The 22,729-nt window shown below is 37.5% G+C and overlaps 1 protein-coding gene across 2 annotated transcripts in view; it reads left to right on the forward strand.

Moving 5' to 3' along the window:
- TFAP2B (transcription factor AP-2 beta) overlaps positions 1-13,657 on the forward strand; it is a 59,328-nt gene extending 45,671 nt beyond the window's left edge. For both annotated transcript variants that reach the window (XM_069728351.1, XM_069728352.1), the window contains exons 6-7: positions 7,065-7,206; positions 12,616-13,657. In XM_069728351.1, the coding sequence (XP_069584452.1) occupies positions 7,065-7,206; positions 12,616-12,916 (443 nt within the window). In that variant the 3' untranslated portion in view covers positions 12,917-13,657. The remainder of the gene's footprint in view (positions 1-7,064; positions 7,207-12,615) is intronic.
- The last annotated feature ends 9,072 nt before the right edge of the window (positions 13,658-22,729 follow it).

Below are 22,729 nucleotides of genomic sequence, written 5' to 3' on the forward strand. Positions count from 1 at the left end.
ATCTATCTTCTATCTATCTATCTATCTATCTATCTATCTATCTATCTATTATCTATCTATCTATCTATCTATCTATCTATCTATCTATTATCTATCTATTATCTATCTATCTATCTATTATCTATCTTCTATCTATCTATCTATCTATCTATTGTCTATCTATTATCTATCTATCTATCTATTATCTATCTATCTATCTTCTATCTATCTATCTATCTATCTATCTATCTATCTATCTATCTATCTATCTATCTATTATCTATCTATTATCTATCTATCTATCTATCTATCTATTGTCTATCTATCTATCTATCTATCTATCTATCTATCTATCTATCTATCTATTATCTATCTATCTATCTATTATCTATCTTATATCTATCTATCTATCTATCTATCTATTGTCTATCTATTATCTATCTATCTATCTATCTATCTATTATCTATCTTCTATCTATCTATCTATCTATTATCTATCTATTATCTATCTATCTATCTATCTATTTATCTATCTATTGTCTATCTATTATCTATCTATCTATTATCTATCTATCTATCTATCTATCTATTATCTATCTTCTATCTATCTATCTATCTATCTATCTATCTATTGTCTATCTATTATCTATCTATCTATCTATCTATCTATCTATCTATCTATCTATCTATCTATCTATCTATCTATTATCTATCTATCTATTATCTATCTTCTATCTATCTATCTATCTATTATCTATCTATCTATCTATCTATCTATCTATCTATCTATCTATCTATCTATCTATTATCTATCTATCTATTGTCTATCTATTATCTATCTATCTATCTATCTATCTATCTATCTATCTATCTATCTATCTATCTATCTATCTATCTATTATCTATCTATCTATCTATCTATCTATCTATCTATCTATTATCTATCTATCTATCTATTGTCTATCTATTATCTATCTATCTATTATCTATCTATCTATCATCTATCTATCTATTATCTATCTATCTATCTATCTATCTATCTATCTATCTATCTATCTATCTATCTATCTATTATCTATCTAGATTCAAGATTCAAGATTCAAAGAAGCTTTATTGGCAGGACCAAATACACATCAGTTTTGCCAAAGCAAGTGTATAGAGGCAATAGGGATAGGGACTGAGGGGATGTTGGGTAGGAGCTGTGGGGGGAGGTGGATGGGGCAGATCCAGGGTGGGGGCTATAGTCTATGGCATAGGGGAGATGGATGGGGCAGATCTAGGGTGGGGGCTATAGTCCATGGCATAGGGGAGGTGGATGGGGCAGATCCATTGTGGGGGCTATAGTCCATGGCATCATAGTTCTCTTTCTCGCAGTCTATGGCATTCGCTCACATACCGCGCTGCTATCTCCACTGCTCTCTCTTCTTCTCCCAGCAGGATATATGTTTTCTCTTCCTCCTTCATGGTGATGAAGTCTGGGAAGAGATGTGAGAGTCTCCTGAAGTGAGTGTCCCTCACTGCTGAGTATTTGGAGCAGTGTAGCAGGAAGTGGGTTTCGTCCTCTATGGCCTCCTGATCACAGTGTTGGCACAGTCTTTCCTCCCTGGGCTTGTAGCTCTGCCTGTGTCGGCCACATTCGATGGCCAGACTGTGGGCACTGAGTCTATATCGGCTCAGGATCTGGCGGTCTCTGGGGTCCGGGAGTTTCTCCAGATATGGGGCCAGTCTGTAGTCTCTCTGTAGGCTCCGGTACATGGTCAGTTTCTGTGAGCTGATGATATCATTCTTCCAGTCACTGACATACCTCTCCTGGCCTTCATCTGCCATCTTCCTAATTCCGGCTTTTGTCAGGTTGTTGTGATTGGTGTTCTGCTCCGGTTGGGTTTGGCTGGGCTGTTCCGGGGGTTCTGGTTTTTCTGTTTCACCTTCATGTATCAGGGCTTTATGGTGGTGGGAGCTTGGATTGCTCCTATGCAGGTGAGCCCGGAATGACAGCGCCCTCTTTAGAACTGTTAGGTGTAGAGGGAATCTGCCCAGCTCGGCCCGACAAGCACTGTTGGAGGTGCTCCGATGGACCTGGAGAAGGTGCTTGCAGAATTCCAGGTGGAATATTTCTGTTGGACTGGAGTCCCACTTTGACCAGTCTGGGTAGGTGTGAGGACCCCAGACTTCGCTTCCATACAGGAGGATTGGGGCGATGATGGAGTCGAAGATTTTTAGCCAGACCCTCACTGGTGGCTTCAGATGGTAGAGTGTCCTTCGGATGGCATAGAAGGTTTTGCAGGCCTTGTCTTTCAGGGTCTCTATGGCTTGTTTGAAGTTCCCTGACCAGTGAATCTCTAGGCCCAGGTAGGTATATTTGTCCGTTCCTGTGAGGTCGCAGTTGTTGAGGATAAATGATGGGTGTTGGTCTGATCTTCTCTTTCTCCTCTGGAACACCATGGTGTTGGTTTTCTTTAGGTTGACCGGTAGGGCCCAGGTGGAGCTGAATTTCTCTAGGATTTTCAGGTTGTCCTGGAGGCCTTTCTCGGTTGGTGACAGCAGCAGCAGGTCATCTGCATACAGCAGGAATTTCACCTGGGCGTCGTGGAGGGTGAGACCTGGTGCTGAGGAGGATTCCAGGGCGGTAGCCAGCTCGTTGATGTAGATGTTGAAGAGCGTTGGGCTTAGGCTGCAGCCTTGTCTTATTCCGCGGCTCTGCTGGAAAAAAGCCGTTCTTTTGCCGCTCACACTCACGCTGCAGCTGTTCTCGGTGTAGGAGCTTTTGATGACATCGTAGGTCTTTCCTCCTATTCCACTCTCCAGCAGTTTCAGGAATAAGCCCGGGTGCCACACTGAATCAAAAGCCTTTTTAAAGTCCACAAAGCAGGCGTATATCTTCCCATTCTTTGTATTGTAGACGTGTCTCTGAATGAGGCTGTGCAGAGTATAGATGTGGTCAGTGGTGCGGTGGTTCGGCATGAACCCTGCTTGGCTCTTGTTGAGGACGTTGTGCTCGGTAAGGAAGGTGAGGATCCTCTTGTTCAGGATACTGTTGAACAGTTTTCCCAGGTTGCTGCTGACGCATATGCCTCTGTAGTTAGCTGGGTCATACCTGTCCCCACTCTTGTGGATGGGTGTGATGAGGCCTTGGTTCCAGGTACGAGGGAAGTAGCCGGCACTCAGTATCTATCTATCTATTATCTATCTATCTATTATCTATCTATCTATCTATCTATTATCTATCTATCTATCTATCTATCTATCTATCTATCTATTATCTATCTATCTATCTATCTATTGTCTATCTATTATCTATCTATCTATTATCTATCTATCTATCATCTATCTATCTATTATCTATCTATCTATCTATCTATCTATTATCTATCTATCTATCTATCTATCTATCTATTGTCTATCTATTATCTATCTATCTATTATCTATCTATCTATCATCTATCTATCTATTATCTATCTATCTATCTATCTATCTATCTATCTATCTATCTATCTATCTATCTATCTATCTATCTATTATCTATCTATCTATCTATTGTCTATCTATTATCTATCTATCTATTATCTATCTATCTATCATCTATCTATCTATCTATCTATCTATCTATCTATCTATCTATCTATCTATCTATCATCTATCTATCTATCTATTATCTATCTATCTATCTATCTATCTATCTATCTATCTATCTATCTATCTATCTATCTATCTATCTATCTATCTATCTATCCACCACTTTTGCTATTTATTACCCCTATTTACCTCTAATCATCTTGCTCAGAGTTCCCTGGGACAATCTGGAGAGTTCTTGTGGTTGTGTTCTGCAATCTCTCCAATTTCCTTAGGTTATATAAAAGTTTTATTCTTGAGTTTTTTCTTCTCGCCTCTGGTCAGAGCTGACTTGTGGGGCCCATTGCTGCCTTTACTTTTATTTCTATGTGGTGACAATCACGTTCTTTGTGCTTGAGGAAAAGTTACAGCCTGCAGGCGAGAAACCTGAGAGCAGAAAGAGAAAATGAGTGGTGTTAGGCCTTAATAATACTGAAATTATTATTATAATAATATTCTATATTACTGTTCTATTACATGTATTACAATTATTACAATATATTAATATCGGTTTTTTTTCCTTTTTTTTAAATTTGGATTGCCTTTAATATATCTACTATTATTAATATTATATTTTTATATTATTATTATTACTATTATTAAGACTTGCATCTATTATTTTTTATTGTCATCAATATTGCTATAATTATGGTTTTTAGTATTATTCCTTTAATTACTAGTAATATAGTATCATCAATTCTTCTAAGGAGAAGTTCTGCATTTTTCAGTCTAATAATAATAATAATAATAATAATAATAATATCAGTTTATTTAAGCCTGAACAGGACAGAATGCAGAGTTACACCGTTTGTGCAGCTCTCACATTTTGTTCAGAGGTAGTCTATGATTTTGTTGCAGAGTCCCAAGAGGTAATGGGGCCAATTTCTAACTTTAAAGCAGATGGAACTGTGCATTATGATGATTTATTGGACTGCAAAGGACCCAATGCTGTTCTTGCTCAGGGGCCTCTCTTGTCTGTGTCCGCTCCTGTTGTGTAGCATACTATTGCAGGTATTGGTCTAAGGATTGTTTTAAATTAGTGATGGCTCCTACCTGTGGTTTACTTTTGTCAGCTTCTGGCTCCAGAGAGTTATATTTTATAAATATTAGGTCTAGGGTCCCATCATAGAAAGGTACACCTTGCCGTGGCTGGTGGGCTCTCATGAATTGGCTAACTTGTGCACCAAGTACCTTATTTTTATATGTATATTAATCTAAAATAATTCATAACTTCATTAACCTATGTTTGTAAATATCTTAAGGCACATAGTATCTATCTATCTATCTATCTATCTATCTATCTATCTATCTATTATCTATCTATCTATTATCTATCTATTATCTATTATCTATCTATTATCTATCTATCTATCTATCTATCTATCTATCTATCTATCTATCTATCTATCTATCTATCTATCTATCATCTTTCTACTCTATCTATCTATCTATCTATCTATCTATCTATCTATCTATCTATCTATCTATCTATCTATCTATCTATCTATCTATCCATCTATCTATTATCTATCTACAGTGGGAAAAAAATATTTAGTCAGCCTCCAATTGTGCAAGTTCTCCCACCCTATAAAGATGAGAGAGGCCTGTAATTGACATTCATAGGCAGACCACAACTATGAGAGTCAAAATGAGAAAACAAATCCAGAAAATGACCTTGTCTGATTTGGCAAGATTTATATTGCAATTTATGGTGGAAAATAAGTATTTGGACACCTAAAAACATGCAAGATTTCTGGCTCTCACAGACCTGTAACTTCTTCTTTAAGAGGCTCCTCTGTCCTCTCATTACCTGTAGTAATGCCTTCTGTTTGAACTTGTTATCAGTATAAAAGACTCCTGTCCACAACCTCAAACAGTCTGACTCCAAACTCCACTATGGTGAAGACCAAAGAGCTGTCGAAGGACACCAGAAACAAAATTGTAGCCCTGCACCAGGCTGGGAAGACTGAATCTGCAATAGCCAACCAGCTTGGTGTGATGAAATCACCTGCATAGAGCTGGAACCACCATAGCAAAGGCTACCATCAGTAACACACTACGCCGCCAGGGACTCAGATCCTGCAGTGCCAGACGTGTCCCCCTGCTTAAGCTAGTACATGTCCGGGCCCATCTGAGTTTGCTAGAGAGCATTTGGATTATCCAGGAGAGTATTGGGAGAATGTCATATGGTCTGATGAAACCAAAGTAGAACTGTTTGGTAGAAACAAAACTCGTCATGTTTGGAGGATACAGAATGCTGAGTTGCATCCAAAGAACACCATACCTACTATGAAGCATGGGGGTGGCAACATCATGCTTTGGGGCTGTTTCTCTATAAAGGAACCAGGACGACTGATCCGTGTACATGAAAGAATGAATGGGGCATTAAACATGAAACGTGGATGGGTCTTTCAGCATGATAATGATCCCAAGCACACCCCCAGGGCAACGAAGCAGTGGATTCATAAGAAACATATGAAGGTCCTGGAGTGGCCTAGCCAGTCTCCAGATCTCAACCCCATAGAAAACTTTTGGAAGGAGTTGAAAGTCCGTGTTGCCCAGTGACAGGCCCAAAACATCACTGCTCTAGAGGAGATCTGCATGGAGGAATGGGCCAACATACCAACAACAGTGTGTGGCAACCTTGTGAAAACTTACAGGAAACGTTTGACCTCTGTCATTGCCAACAAAGGATATATTACAAAGTATTGAGATGAACTTTTGTTTTATGACCAAATACTTATTTATCACCATAATCTGTCTCATATCTACGTATGTCTTTATTTGTATAGAAACCTATGATGTACTGGATGAATGTTAACAAACTATGGGATCCGTTCTCTCATGAGTTTTTTTTCTGGTGTTTCGCTATCGTGCTGGAGGGAAAAAAATGTTCAAATGGCCAAACAGGTGGTAACGAGGTCTGAGTCTTATCAGGATCAGTATTATTTTGCCTGAACTGATGGAGACGTGTTATTTATCATCCACATTTGACACCAGCTTATTCTGCTGGATCGAAAAACTCAACGTGCAGCTTTTATTTCGAATGCGCTTCCTTGAAGGGTCCGACACCACAGCTGAAGTGCGCGGTGACGTGAGCGACCCCATAGCAAACTATGAGACCAGTTATTACACCCGCGGCGATACGCCAAAGGGTATGAATACCGGACGGCCGTAGAGAACTCGCATGGTTCTGCCTCTGGATTTGTGAATTGTTACATTGTATTGTGATCTGTGCCGGAGACGATGGATCTCATGTGGCGAATTAAAAGAACTTTATTGTAAAATTATTGATATGTCATGACTGTATCCAAATAAGATAACTTGGCCACAATGTTGTATTTCGGTCCTACTTCATCTATACAACCTATCCAGGAATACACTGTAGTTATAGGGTGTTGTGTACTACAGTCCATACACCGGTCCTACAAGTGGACGTGCCACCTCTAACCACACGATTATATGTTCCCCACAGGTGAAGCTGTCCATCTTGCTCGGGATTTTGGCTACATCTGTGAAACAGAATTTCCAGCCAAGGCGGTGTCGGAATACTTGAATAGACAGCACACGGACCCTACTGATCTGCACTCCAGAAAGAATATGCTGCTGGCTACAAAGTAAGCGCCAAGTTCTGTGCTACGACAGGGACCTGAACATCTGTCTGTCCCTGCTCTGAGGTCTCTCCAAATTCCTCCTAGTTCTGGCTTCTCCCCTCCATGTTCTGCTTCCTCACTGTCTACTATTACTTTGCAAATATCCATTTTGTTGATCCTTCGGTTCCTTCATGGGGGTCTCAGTCCTGCACCCATACTATTTTAGGGACAGGATACAATACTGGAGCTTTTGGTTCTGTTTTGGGATCAGGTCTCAGTAATGCTGCCTGCTATTTTTGGGATCAGGTTCTTTCTTCTGCAGACTTTTATTTTTGGATCAAGGTCACAATTCTCCAAATCCATTGCAACCGAATCAGGGTTGTAAAACTACAGCACCACTGTTGTAGGAAAAGGGTCTGCTGCAGTCCTATCATTTGGGGTTAACGTTTCAGTCCTGCAGCTCCATGGTTGTGCGATTGGGGCACCAGATTGGGACGATCAACCTGTTTTTGGATCAGAGTCTCAATGCTGTGGCTCCAAAATTTTGTGACCATGGTCTCAATACTGTAACCCCATGGTTTGGGGTTGATGGTGTCATACTGTGGCTTTATAATTTTGTGATTAATATGTAACTATTGTCACTCCAAAATGTGGAGATCAGGATCTGCAGCCCACTTGTTTCAGGATCAGGTTCTTCTTAGTGATGCTCCACATTTTGGGGATAAGTTTTCTTATATTCTATACTTTGTTTTGAGCTCAGGGTCCTCAAACGTTTGTTTTGGAGTCAGAATCCTTGTCCCGGAGCCCAACATTTGACATGAGGGGTCTCAAAATTGCAGCACTGTATCTTTGGTATCGGGGTTCCAGTCCTGTAAATGTATTATTTTATATTGGCGTCTCAGTAACTGCAAACTTATGGTTTTGGGATCAAGGTCCCTAATTTTATGGCCAACCCACCCAATTGTTCATAAAGTAGGCTGAGATACTCCAGAAGGAGATAAAGTAGCCTAGAATAGACCAATTTTTGGGTACATACACGGCACGATAGACCTTATGATTCATTGTAACAGCTGATAGAAACATGTGGAAGTGTCCATCCGGTCTACTGCCGGTCTCATTGAGGACTTACGCTTTTTTCAGTAGTTTTGTCCATGGCTCTATTTGTTGGATCTAATATCATCAGGAAAATTCTCCTTTATTGGAAACTGGATGGTTTCATAGAGAATTTCATTAAGTATTGGAAAGTAAAGGTTTATTGTTGGAGCTGGTGCTTATTAGATTTTCATGGCGTCTTCATTATGTCTCTCACCGGTTGATTTATCTACTTGGGCGTCGTTAGGTCTGATGTGCATGATGCATCTGTAGACCCTCCAGGATTCGTAGAGGTGGTGACAACATGGCGACTGCAGGCTCAAACACGATATTTGGAATTGTTTTGGAAAGGAATTAGAAGTTGATACCAGACTTGTGTCATTGAGGAATGAATGAATGAATGAATTAGTAGTCATCATATAATACAAATTAGAATAATCATGATGCCGGTGCCATTCTGCTATATGTACAAGAACACTGAGTTAGTTTAGCATCAGACAGCTGCCATCCTGAAAAATAGACTATATGAATAATGAATGAATAGTTGAATTATCGCTTTGGTAGCATTCTGCAGCAATGGAATGAACGACGCCTCCACAGTATTAAAATGCATGATTGTCATGAATGGATGGATGATCACCGGTCTTATGTTTTCATACAGTAAACAACTCGATGGATTTTAGACTGGTATCATATTGTGCCAGATTAATGATGGAATGATTGAATGAATAGATGAATGAATTAATGAATGAACATAAATATTTTGTTAGCCTACAGTAGAATCATAGAATGTTAGAGTTGGAAGGGATATATGACAGCATGGATGTTAGACTGGTATCAATATGTGGATTAATGCATGCATGAATGAATGAATGAATGAATGAACATGAGTCTTGTGTTTTACTGCAGAATACAAAGGCACAGATTTTAGAATGCTATTATCTTGTATATGAATGAATGTATGAATGAACATATTTTGTTACCTTACATTATATGACAGAATAACTTTATGTTTGAATGATTAAATGAATGAATGAATGATCATTGGAATCAGCCCAAGGGTCATAGAAAGCATTTGAATGGTTCCTCGGGGGAAAAACCCAGTGGCATCTTGGAGGTCCATCTTGATCTTTGATCTCTGCTGTGAACACCAATGGTTGGTTACAAGATCACAGAATTTATGAGCAGAAATAGAGGCTTATGTGGCCCTTAGAGAGTTGAGGCTTATGCCTATATAATCCCAAACAATTTACTAGAACCTGTCAAGGACTCCACAAGGTTTGGAATCAACCAAAGGGTCATAGAAAGAGTGTGAATGGTTCCTCGGGGGAAAAACCTAGTGCCATCTTGGAGGTCCATCTTGATCTTTGATCTCTGCTGTGAACACCAATGGTTGGTTACAAGATCACAGAATATATGAGCAGAAATAGAGGCCTATGTGGCCCTTAGAGAGTTGAGGCTTATGCCTATATAATCCCAAACAATTTACTAGAACCTGTCAAGGACTCCACAAGGTTTGGAATCAACCAAAGGGTCATAGAAAGAGTGTTAATGGTTCCTCGGGGGAAAAACCTAGTGCCATCTTGGAGGTCCATCTTGATCTTTGATCTCTGCTGTGAACACCAATGGTTGGTTACAAGATCACAGAATTTATGAGCAGAAATAGAGGCCTATGTGGCCCTTAGAGAGTTGAGGCTTATGCCTATATAATCCCAAACAATTTACTAGAACCTGTCAAGGACTCCACAAGGTTTGGAATCAACCAAAGGGTCATAGAAAGGGTGTGAATGGTTCCTCGGGGGAAAAAACCCAGTGCCATCTTGGAGGTCCATCTTGATCTCTGATCTCTGCTGTGAACACCAATGGTTGGTTACAAGATCACAGAATATATGAGCAGAAATAGAGGCCAATGTGGCACTTAGAGAGTTGAGGCTTATGCCTATATAATCCCTATGGTGGCCATGTATTTTGGGTACTTAACATTTCATGGCTTTGGATATTTGGGTCCATCTGTGTTAATGTAGTCTCAGGTCAAAATTACCGATATGGTCATGCCAGGTTCCCTTCTCTTGGAAGCGTGAGGAAGAGGAAGTTTTTTGCCAAATTGATCTCGATGCATTAAATTAATAGAAAGAAAACCATGGAGGCAGTTTCCCACATATGTTTTGCTTAACATAATTTGAATTTCATTGCCTCCTTCTCCGAGGTCAAGAGATATCGGTTGCCCAGACCTTTAATTACTTTCAGATCCCTTTGAAGATGTGTAATTCCCGACTTCTTGCCATTTACTTTCTAAATTCAAACTTTCCTTTCACATTTTGGGATTGTGATTGACAGGTCAGGAAAAGCCACAATTATCCCATAATACCTTTAACCCTATGGGGTAATTAGATAACACTTAGATATAATCATTTAGCATGGAATTGGGATTATTCAAGGGTGATTTACTACAGAAGTAAATGTTTGCAGTAAAGTTAAGAGCCAAGTATGCTGCCAAATGAAAGGAAGGTCGATTTTTTTTAAAGTTTTGACTAAATGGCAATTTGCTATTTTTTTATGTTTATATATTATATATATTTTTAGTTTTTTTTTATACTCGCATATTATGCTTGATATTATTTTATATTTTTACCTTTATTTATTTTGACTAAATGGCAATTTGCTCTTTTTTATATTTATTTATTTTTTATGCTTACATAGTTTGTTTGATATTATTTTATATTTTGGTATTGATTTGATACTTTTTTAATATAAATTAAAGTATTGTTTGTATAATTTTGTTCTGCTATTTACATACCATATATATAAAATATTTTATATTATTTTATTTTTTGTTATTATTTACGATTGTACATTGTATTTTATATTATTTTTTATATATTATATTTTATATTATTTAATATTTTTGATATTATATATATATATATATATATTTTTTTTTTTGTTATTTGTATTTGCATATTATATTTTATGTTTTTTATTGCTATTTTTCTATATTTGTATATTATGTTTATTTTTTGCTATTTGTTATATTTACATATTTTGTATTATTTTATATATTTTTTATTTTTTATATTTATATTATATTTTTCATTATTTTACATTTTTGCTTTTTATTTTTTTCTAGATTTTTTTCCATCTCTTTTGCTATTGTATCAAGTCGCATTAATTTAACTTTGTTTGTCTTGTTGCATGCTTATGTAGCAATATGATGCAAAAGTTTTTGAGATGGTGATAGTGGTCATCCCATGCCCGAATATATTGTGAATGACAAGTTGGGGCAAAGCAAAAAAACATTTACCATCATTTACAAGAGACACAAGCTTTTTGATATTGTTACTGTGGCATGGCATAGACCGGTAGATAGCTGTCGGAACGGACATTTGTTTAGCCAACGGTGATCTCATCTCAATCCCCTACATAGATGGATGCTCAGGTTTGGTAAGAATTCATGTGCTCTTAACGAGAACAGCAGAGTAAGGCTTAGGCTACTTTCACACTTGCGTTTTTTTTAATCTGTCGCAATGCGTTGTTTTGGGGAAAGAACGGATCCTGCAACTGTGCCCGCAGGATGCGTTTTTTCCCCATAGACTTGTATTGCCGACGGATTGCGACATATGGCCATATTTCGCATCCGTCGTGCACTGGATGCGTTGTGTTTTGGCAGACCGTCGGCACGAAAAAATGTTCAACGTAAGGTTTTTTTGTACGTCATGTCCGCCATTTCCTACCGCGCTTGCGCGGCCAGAACTCTGCCCCCTCCTCCCCGGAACTTAGAATGGGCAGCGGATGCATTGAAAAACTGAATCCGCTGCCCACGTTGTGCCGAATTTGCACAGCGTACGTCGGTACGTCACGCCGACGCTTTGCGACGGCCCCGTACTGACGCAAGTGTGAAAGAAGCCTTATCTAGTTGGAGAAAAAAATAGGGCATTTTGAGAGTCGGTGAGACCCACGTACATTTTAGATGATTGGAAAGTTCGGCCAAAATTTGAGAGTTTATCCAACTTTATCTAATATGTACGTGAACTTTAGACTAACAAGTTTGACACTTTTACCCTTTCATTTGCCGAGCCTTTGAAACCAAACTTCTTGGCTTTCAAGTAGTTTCTTCCATCCGATGAGTTCAAATATTATAAAGCATGTTTAGAGAAAAGTTCTGTGCCCCTCGTGGAATTATGGTGGGTAAACTCAACTAGAATCCATACATGATGCCTCCTATAGGAACAAAATATGTTGCCTCGATAATACATCCTGCATTGGTATTGGATTGTTCTTGGCATACTTAATAAATTAGTCCCTTTCTGAAACTTATGTCTTATGTTTTGTCATTTTTCACAGGCAACTTTGTAAAGAATTCACAGACCTGCTGGCCCAAGACAGGACGCCCATAGGCAACAGCCGGCCATCTCCTATCTTGGAACCTGGAATCCAGAGCTGCTTGACTCACTTTAGTCTCATCACCCACGGTTTTGGCGCACCGGCCATCTGCGCAGCTCTCACGGCTCTCCAAAACTACCTAACCGAGGCCCTGAAGGGCATGGACAAGATGTTTTTAAACAATAACAACTCTAACAGGCACACATCCGGAGAGGGACCTGTTAGTAAAAACGGTGACAAGGAAGAAAAACACCGAAAATGAAAATGGGACATCATTTATTTAACATCTTTCATTTTAGCTTTAAAAAAAGTAAAAAAAAAAAAAAAAGTTACTGGACTGGCTTTGGAAAATTACAAATTCTATATATAAATATATCAGATCGAGCCCTATAGACGAATATCCAGCGCACAAACAGAAAACACAGGCTCATCGTTTGCCAACAACTTTGTATTCATCTCCATTTTTAAGGACACTTTCTAGAACTCCCCAACACCCTTAAGAAATGGACAAGTGACCATTTTACTGGAGATTTTATGGAATGCAATCTTTTTACTTATCTCCTTTATATCTGACCTGCAAGCCCCATTGCTGCTTCCTTCTTAACCATTGGGAGATGTCTTTGAAAGTTGGAAGGAATTTTGGGAAGCTGCAGATTTCGTGGGATCCCAGTTATGGAAATTTTCTGTCTCATTGGGACATGACAATGCCATGAAGTTCCCTACTTGGACAGTCATCCCCTTCCACTCAACAGTCATATACCCAGGAGTTGCCTGTCTCCTGATCCTTTAAAGTCTTCACTTTGCTGTAGAATATGTGTTTTATACAACCCACGGTTGATTATATGACCGATCCCTCGCCATCCATCATTCCCCACACTGGTAATTTCCTATGATTGACCACTCACGATTAATGTTTTGACTTTAAATGTTGATTTCCAAAAGGCATTTCAACCCAATATGTTTAAAAAAAATTAAAAAAAAATCCAACATTTTGACGATTCCACCATTGTCGAAAGTCACCCTTTTTTCTTCTCCCAAATTCTCCATAAATCTGAAAAAGAATTGATATTAAAAAAATCGGTGCAAATCAGAAGCTATGTACAATCACATAATAGTTTGCCCAGTAGTTAGATATCTTAATTACGCCATAAGTGGTTTTACAATCTGTGGTATTTAACCTGAAAAACTTCCGGCAGGGCAGCGAAGATTCCCAATGAGTTAAGAAAATTGATACTATGTCGTTAGCCTAGAAAATTGGTCTTTCCAACGTTTAGGTTTTCCAACTTTTCTACGAGTCCATTACGCACAAAAAACCCAACCTCGTAAGGCCAGCTTGGACACAAAGTCTTACAATTTATATGCTGATAGTCATCTGAAATAGTATTCGTCATTCTTCAGTGATTTGCATTGGTGTTTTACATTTTTTGAGACATTTTTTTTTTTTACCAGATTTGTTACAGATACAAGTGTGAAAAAATTGCAATAAATATATATATAAAAAAAGAAAATTATTTCTAAAAATAATTGCAAATACATGTAAACCCCTCTAACAAAACACCATACAAACATATAAAATATAACACTAGTGCCAATATTGTCATAAAGAAAATTAAAGTCATTTAATAATAAGAAAACTGAAATTCATAGCAGAGGTGATTCCATTAAAACTATTCACTGCCCGACTAGAATAATAATGTTTTTTTTCTTGTAAAATATATTTGTATTTGATTTTATATTCTGTGATGCTGTAAAGATTTTTTTTTTCTTTTTCTTCCATTTGTTATCATTGTATCTTGTCATTTTATTCAGAAGGCTGTGCCGTGTATTTTCATGTCAACCTCATAAAATTATATTGATATTATCTGCTCTTTTATTTCAATCAATCTTTCATAACGGTATTAAAAATGAGTTTTGATTTCGTAAAATTCAATTTTATTTTTTAATTTCATCACTTAAAAATATCCAAATTTTCCAATGAAAATGTGCCAAAAATTAAAGGAGAGATTTTTTTTCTGTTTTTTTTTTCAGAGAAAGAAAAATAACATTTTATAAATTATCCCGAAACAGTACATTTCATTTTTTTTTTTAAAGTTTTAATTTTATTTAATTTTTAATTTCAAATTAATATTTTTTTTTTCAAGTTCATTTCAGACAACATCATATTTTTTAGTAAAAAAAACAAAACAACAAAACAATTAAATTTGTTCTGAAATGTTTATAAATTACAAAAGTAAAAAACGAAGCAAACCTACAAAACCGGAGGGGAGATAATGTTAAGTTTGTATATATTTATTTATGCTTAATTTAACAGGAATTTGTATATATGGCGAGTAAGTACTTATTTATATGTGAGTCTGTACCTCTGTGAATGAGTGGAAACGCTTGAAATTAAGTAGTCTCTGACATTTTTATTTTTTGTTCTCTAAACAAACCATTATAGCAATGAATAGATAAACTGATAATTGTCCAGTGATGATCTGATTTCCATTAATAAAACATTGTTGTGTTTTTGTTGTATTTTAAGCTTCTGATTTTGTTCATTCGGTGCAGAATGAAATGTACACCTGGATTTTGTTAAAATTTTACCCATTCATTTTTGACTCTTAAAAAAAAGGATTTCGGTTTTCGTAAAATTATTTTTTAAAATGGCAGCTAAACCATATTTGTAGAATTGCCTATCCAGTTATTTTCTATGCATGTCAAAATTTTGGCGGAACTGACCGACCATCAAATGGCAGCTAAACCATATTTGTAGAATTGTCTATCCAGTTATTTTCTATGCATGTCAAAATTTTGGCAGAACTGACCAACCATCAAATGGCAGCTAAACCATATTTGTAGAATTGACTATCCATTTATTAACTAAGCATGTCAAAATTTTGGCGGAACAGACCGACCATCAAATGGCAGCTAAACCATATTTGTAGGAATTGTCTATCCAGTTATTATCTAAGCATGTAAAAATTTTGGAGGAACTGTCCGACCATCAAATGGCAGCTAAACCATATTTGTAGAATTGCCTATCCAGTTATTATCTAAACATGTAAAAATTTTGGAGGAACTGTCCGACCATCAAATGGCAGCTAAACCATATTTGTAGAATTGTCTATCCAGTTATTAACTAAGCATGTCAAAATTTTGGTGGAACTGACCGACCATCAAATGGCAGCTAAACCATATTTGTAGGAATTGTCTATCCAGCTATTATCTAAAGATGTCAAAATTTTGGCAGAATTGACCAACCATCAAATGGAAGCTAAACCATATTTGTAGAATTGTCTATCCAGTAATTAACTAAGCATGTAAAAATTTTGGTGGAACTGTCCGACCATCAAATGGCAGCTAAACCATATTTGTAGAATTGTCTATCCAGTTATTATCTAAACATGTCAAAATTTTGGCAGAACTGACCAACCATCAAATGGCAGCTAAACCATATTTGCAGAATTGCCTATCTAGTTATTATCTAAGCATGTAAAAATTTTGGCGGAACTGACCGACCATCAAATGGCAGCTAAACCATATTTGTAGAATTGTCTGTACAGTTATTATCTAAGCATGTCAAAATTTTGTCGGAACTGACTGACCATTAAATGGCAGCTAAACCATATTTGTAGAAATGCCTATCCAGTTATTATCTAAACATGTAAAAATGTTGGCGGCGCTGACAGACCATCTAATGTGTATGGAGGTTTCTCAACTTTCCCCAACAAATAATGTTGCGGTAGATAAGGATGGGAACGTTTGAATCCCAGTGCCTGATATTTTTTAACTTCCTTTGGAAATTACCTCCCTCCAGAGGCTTCCGGCAGCGGATTTCTCCCATCTTCCCATTGACAACCCATGAAAGTTCGGCTGAACCGAGCATTGACGTGTATGGAGGAGATGGGAAAGATAACTGTCAGCCAAACACTCTCTAAGGTGTATGGGCACCTTAAAAATGGCTGTAAGGAATGAATAGAAGTAGGATGTTGGTCAAATAACCGTTGAATAGATGATCGTCGTGAGAATGATCTTTTTGTTGATGCACATTTTAGTCCACATTGGTCTTTACTGTCCTTCAACTTAACCATACATTTTCCATGACATCAGGTGAAGGACAAAAGATCATTTTAGGAAAATTCTTTCGAAAACGTTTCATACGAACTTCAGTTAAAAACAAGTAACTTTTTTCGACTTCTTTCTTTACAATGATGGCTTGTCATTGTATATCTAAAAAGTTAAATTTCACCAGCTGAGCATTCGTTTTGATCAACTTTATCCTAATGTGCATGGAAAAATTTACAATAAATATATTTAGGTAAGCTGGAAATTTAGTACACTGGGGCTAAAGGGAAAAAAACAAGAGAGGTTATACTCATAGAAATGAATTAGGTCTTGAAGTATGTTTTAAAATGATTTGTATTTAAAAGGGAATTTGCCAGCACAAAAAGTGTGGCCAAACAGTACAGAAGATCCTCCCATCTACTTGTCTTTGCACCTATCTCCGCCTCCTCTTCCTTGATTGACACTAGCCAAACTAGAGCAGCGATAAGAAAATGAATAGGTAGGAAAGTACACGGCGCTTTGTTTGAATAGTAATTTTGAATTATCGTGAAAAAATTTGTACTTTTGAATCTAATAAACTCCTATGGAGATAATTAATTTTATGCAATTAAAAATTATACCTATATAGATATTTTATGTATTTTGATAATATTTTTTGGTCGCCTTAGCATATGGGTGAATTCTATTATATGGGAACAAGATATACAGGTATTTCTCACAAAATTAGAATATCATCAACAAGTTAATTTATTTCAGTTCTGAAATACAAAAAGAGAAACTCAGATATTATATAGTCATTACAGAGTGATCTATTTCAAATGTTTATTTCTGTTAATGTTGATGATTATGGCTTACAGCCAATGAAAACCCAAAAGTCATTATCTCAGTACGTTAGACCAATTACCAAAAAACACCTGCAAAGGCTTCCTAAGCATTTAAAAAGGTCCCTTAGTCTATTTCAGTAGCTCCACAATCATGGGGAAGACTAATGACCTGGCAGATGTCCAGGACGCAGTCATTGATGCACTCTAAAAGGAGGTTAAGCCACAAAAGTAATTGCTAAAGAAGCTGGCTGTTCACAGAGTGCTGGATCCAAGCATATTAATGGAAAGTTGAGAAGGAAAAGGTGTGGTAGAAAAAGGTGCACAAGCAACCGGGATAACTGCAGCCTTGAAGGGATTGTTAAGAAAAGGCCATTCAAATATTTGGGGGAGATTCACAAGGAGTGGACTGCTGCTGGAGTCATTGCTTCTAGAGCCACCACACACTGACATATCCAGGACATGGGCTACAAGTGTCACATTCCGTGTGTCAGCCAGTCATGACCAATAGACAACGCCAGAAGCGTCTTACCTGGGCCAAGGAGGAAAAGAACTGGAATGTTGCTCAGTAGTCCAAGGTGTTGTTTTCAGATGAAAGTAAATTTTGCATTTCATTTGGTAATCAAGGTCCCAGAGTTTGGAGGAACAGTGGAGGCCACAATCCAAGCTGCATGAGGTCTATCTAGTGTGAATTTTCTACAATCAGTGATGGTTTGGGGGCCATGTCATCTGCTGGTGTAAGTCCACTGTGTTTTATCAAGACCAAAGTCAGCACAGCCATCTACCAGGAAATTTTAGAGCACTTCATGCTTCCCTCTTGCTTTAGAGAGTAAACAATTGTGTAAATGTCAACTTTTTGTTCAAGTGAAGAGGTAGCAATGTTTTAGCTGCTATCTAGCAGTCCAAAGCTGCTACTAAAATCAACGAAGATCAATTAAAGAAAATAATTAATCTAATTAACGACTTTTAAAAAATAAGAAAATTTAACTTAAAGGGAAACTGTCACCTGAATTTGGCTGGACCGGTTTTCGGTCATATGGGCGAAGTTTTCGGGTGTTTGAATCCCCCTCTCCTTGCCTTGCGCAGGCGTGTACTACAGAGGACATAGAATGAACTTCAATCCAATATTGCGGCCAGCATGCAGCCAGCGGGTAAGGAAAGGGTGAATCAAACACCCGAAAACTCCGCCCATATGACCGAAAACCAGTCCCGCCAAATTCAGGTGACAGGTTCCCTTTATTGATGAAAAAATTCAATTACTTGTTACCTATAAGCTATAATTTGGGTCCGTAGCTTTGGCAGGACAATTTTGACGGCTTCATCACATTTCATGAACATGTCCTTGCGATTTAGACATGAGAAAAAACCCTCTGGTGGAGGTTCTGCTGGTCATTTGGCAAATTGATGAGTTAAGAAAATTTAGAATCAAAATTTGACTTAAAAAACATTCTTGTTCATTGCTGGATGCAAAAGAGATGTGACAATACCTAATGAAAACCTGAGAAATTGGCAGCCTGAGTTTTTGTCACTTTAGGTCCTCTGACAGACAAGAAGTGGTCCCGAGCTACTTTGGAATACACAACTAGAAAGCTAGACAATAAATCGAGGGAACAGAGAACCTATAAAGATAAGATGGAACTCAATGAAACAAGCAAAAAGACAGTTGGCACAGTGAAGCCAAATCTTCCACTTAAGAGTACAAATGGGAAGACTGAAGTTTTTCTTCCGATTTTGGATACAATGAATTGCGATTAAGCCTACTTGGAAATTAGTAAAGACTGAATAAGAAAAAAATACCAACCAATGATAGACATGTTTGCCTAATATTCTCTCGGGTGACATTATTAAAGAGGTTTTCTGGAACCACAGCATTAATGGGCCAAGTCTAGGATAGACCAATATCAGATCGGTAGGGTGAGGCTCAACTTTTAGCTCCACAACTAATAATATGACTTTGAAGGACAATATCTTTTTTTTCTTTTTGGAAATCTTTTTTTTTTTTGGTTAGGAAAAGGTACACCAACACCTTCTAGGTGATGTTTCCCAACTAGGGTTCTTTAGGACTCGGTGAATGATCCCCAGGACTTACCAAAATAAAGTCTTTTTACATTAAAGACTGGAAACTGATTTCAACATGCTCAAAATTACTTGGAAAAATAGTCAAAAGCAAACATAGTGCAGGGCAAGAATTATACAATGCTTTACCTACTCTACGTCAAGCTTCCATTAGGTAAAAATGCGAAATCTGGTTCCAAAAGACTCAAGCCAATTTTACAGATTTACCATTATAACTAAATCACCAAGGGGTCATAGTTAAAGGACAAGGATAGTAACAGTTTCATTCGGGCCCTGGGGCCTAAAAATATCCAAAGATTCCTCTACCATTTTCGAACACACCAGTATTAAAAATATTTTCAATCTTACTATACAATGTATTTCTTTAAGAATGAATTTGAGGTCTGGTCTACATTTTTTCTTATATTCTTTATATAGATGATATAGGTTCAAAAAATTTTATAGATATATCCTATGTCAATGGACTGTATAAATAGAAATAGGCGATTTCCTCCATATGTACAATAAATGGGGTCAAAGTCTTGGTGTTAAGATATTGGCCACAGCTTCGCCCAAAATTCATTCAGAATTCATCATGTAGATCATCCAGTGTAAATATTGCTTGAATAATTATCTATGTTCGGTCTTTATTTTACTAAAAGCTAATTTTTTTCTAAGTCAAAAGCATCAACTTAGATATTTTACTGTGTTACTGGCCGGGTAGATATAGATTTCGTAGGGTTCGACTCCATTTTTCTCACTGGTTACTATTACAACGTTGAGCTGTTATACCCTCCATCCCGAGATCTTTGTGTTTAGTGCCCTGGGCCCTTCCAAACAAGGGTCTCCATAAATCTCGCAGCAAGGGGAATTATGACAGTAACAATAAATTCAAAGGTCATGTTTTCAATAAAAAAGAACAATGTGAAGCTGAATAAGGAAGTCTACAAGAATGTCACATGTAAACAGGAGAAACGGCCACCACGATAATGCCAAGACATTTGCAACCCATTATACTTAGAGTATGTGCACCGACCGGCCATTACGTAAAACACACAGACAGACATAGTGAACAACATTGATTATCTAATGACAATACCTGTCTCGGGTTACAGTATATCATGCATCATGTCATGAAGTTGATGTGTTGGAATCCAGAAAAAGGGCAAGCATAAGTTTCTGAGTGAATTTGACTAGGGAAAAATCATAATGGGTGGACAACGTGTTTACACAATCTTCAAAATGGCAGGTTTATGAGGTGTTCCTTGGCTGGAGTGGTTAGCATCTACCTAAAGAGGTCTAAGGAAGAACAACTGGTAAACCAACAACAGGGTCATGGGCACCTAAGGCGTGTTTACACAAGAACAGAAGCCTGCAGGTGTAATGTGATGGGACAATGTTCTGCATGGTAACTTCAGATGCTGGAATCCATGTGGATGTGACAAATACCACCTACTTAACCATATATTAGTTATATTCATGCACACAGGAGACAGTATTATAGTGGTTTTATATTTTTGTACATAAGAGCTGTATTGTAGCAGTTATATTCTTGTATATAGGAACAGTATTATAGTAGTTATATTCTTGTACATAGGGGCAGTATTATAGTAGTTATATTCTTGTACAAAGGAGCAGCATTATAGTAGTTATATTCTTGTACATAGTGGGAGTATTATAGTAGTTATATTCTTGTACATAGGGGCAGTATTATAGTAGTTATATTCTTGCACATAAGGAGCAGAAGGAGCAGTATTATAGTAGTTATACTTATTTACATAGTAGCAGTATTTTTGTAGTTATTTTCTTGTACATAGGGGGCAGTATTATAGCAGTTATATTCTTGTACATGGGGGCAGTATTATAGTAGTTATATTCTTGTACATAAGCGCAGTATTATAGTAGTTATATTCTTGTACATAGGACCAGTATTATAGCCGTTATATTCTTGTACATTTGGAGCAGTATTGTAGTAGTAATATTCTTGTACATAGGGGGCAGTATTATAGTAGTTATATTCTTGTACATAGAGGCAGTATTATAGTAGTTATATTATTGATCATAGGAGCAGTATTATAGTAGTTATATTATTGTACATAGGAGCAGTATTATAGTAGTTATATTCTTGTACATAGGGGCAGTATTATAGTAGTTATATTCTTGTACATAGAAGCAGTATTATAGTAGTTATTTTCTTGTACATAGGGGCAGTATTATAGCAGTTATATTCTTGTACATGAGAGCAGTTGTTATGATCCGGTGACCTTGGAGCCGCATGGAACTTTCTCTTAGTTGGTGGAAACTGTACTGACCGCAAATCCTGAACTTAACACCGCAACTAGAAGTAGCCGTGGGGTGTGCCTAACAAATCCTAGACACCTCAAAACAGCCGAGGACTAAATACCCCTATAGATGGAAATAGGAATTCTACCTTGCCTCAGAGCAGAACCCCAAAGGATAGGCAGCCCCGCACAAATATTGACTGTGAGTAGTAGAGGAAAAGACACATGCAGGCAGGAAACAGGATTTAGCAAAAGAGGCCACTCTAGCTAAAATAGGAAAGGATAGGACAGAATACTAAGCGGTCAGTATTAAAACCCTTCCAAAAATATCCACAGCAGAAGATACAAAAAATTCCACCATCTAACTAAAGATGTGGAGCGTATATCTGCAACTCCAGAGAATCCAACAAGACTGAGAAAACACTGACACAATCTAAGCTGGACAAGAGAAAACAAATGAATATCACAGAATTATTAAGCACACAGCATGTGTGCCACAGAAACAAAAATCAGACACTTATCTTGCTGAATTGGCAGCAAGGCAGGAGGAACCAGACAAAGATCCAAAACCTCCCAGAACCATGGACAACTGGAAAGGACTAATGAATCCTGCACACCTAAATATCCCAGTCAGAACTGCAATCAGCAGATACACCTGGCCAAGACTGCAACTCAGGGACAACTGCATTCCCACCTACAACCACTGGAGGAAACCCAAAAGCAGAATTCACAACAGTACCCCCCTTGAGGAGGGGTCACCGAACCCTCACCAGGGCCCCCAGGACGATCAGGATGAGCCAGATGAAAGGCACGGACCAAATCAGCAGCATGGACATCAGAGGCAAAAACTGTTATGATCTGGTGACCTTG

Source organism: Ranitomeya imitator, chromosome 5 (genome assembly GCF_032444005.1).
Source record: "Ranitomeya imitator isolate aRanImi1 chromosome 5, aRanImi1.pri, whole genome shotgun sequence".
NCBI lineage: Eukaryota > Metazoa > Chordata > Amphibia > Anura > Dendrobatidae > Ranitomeya > Ranitomeya imitator.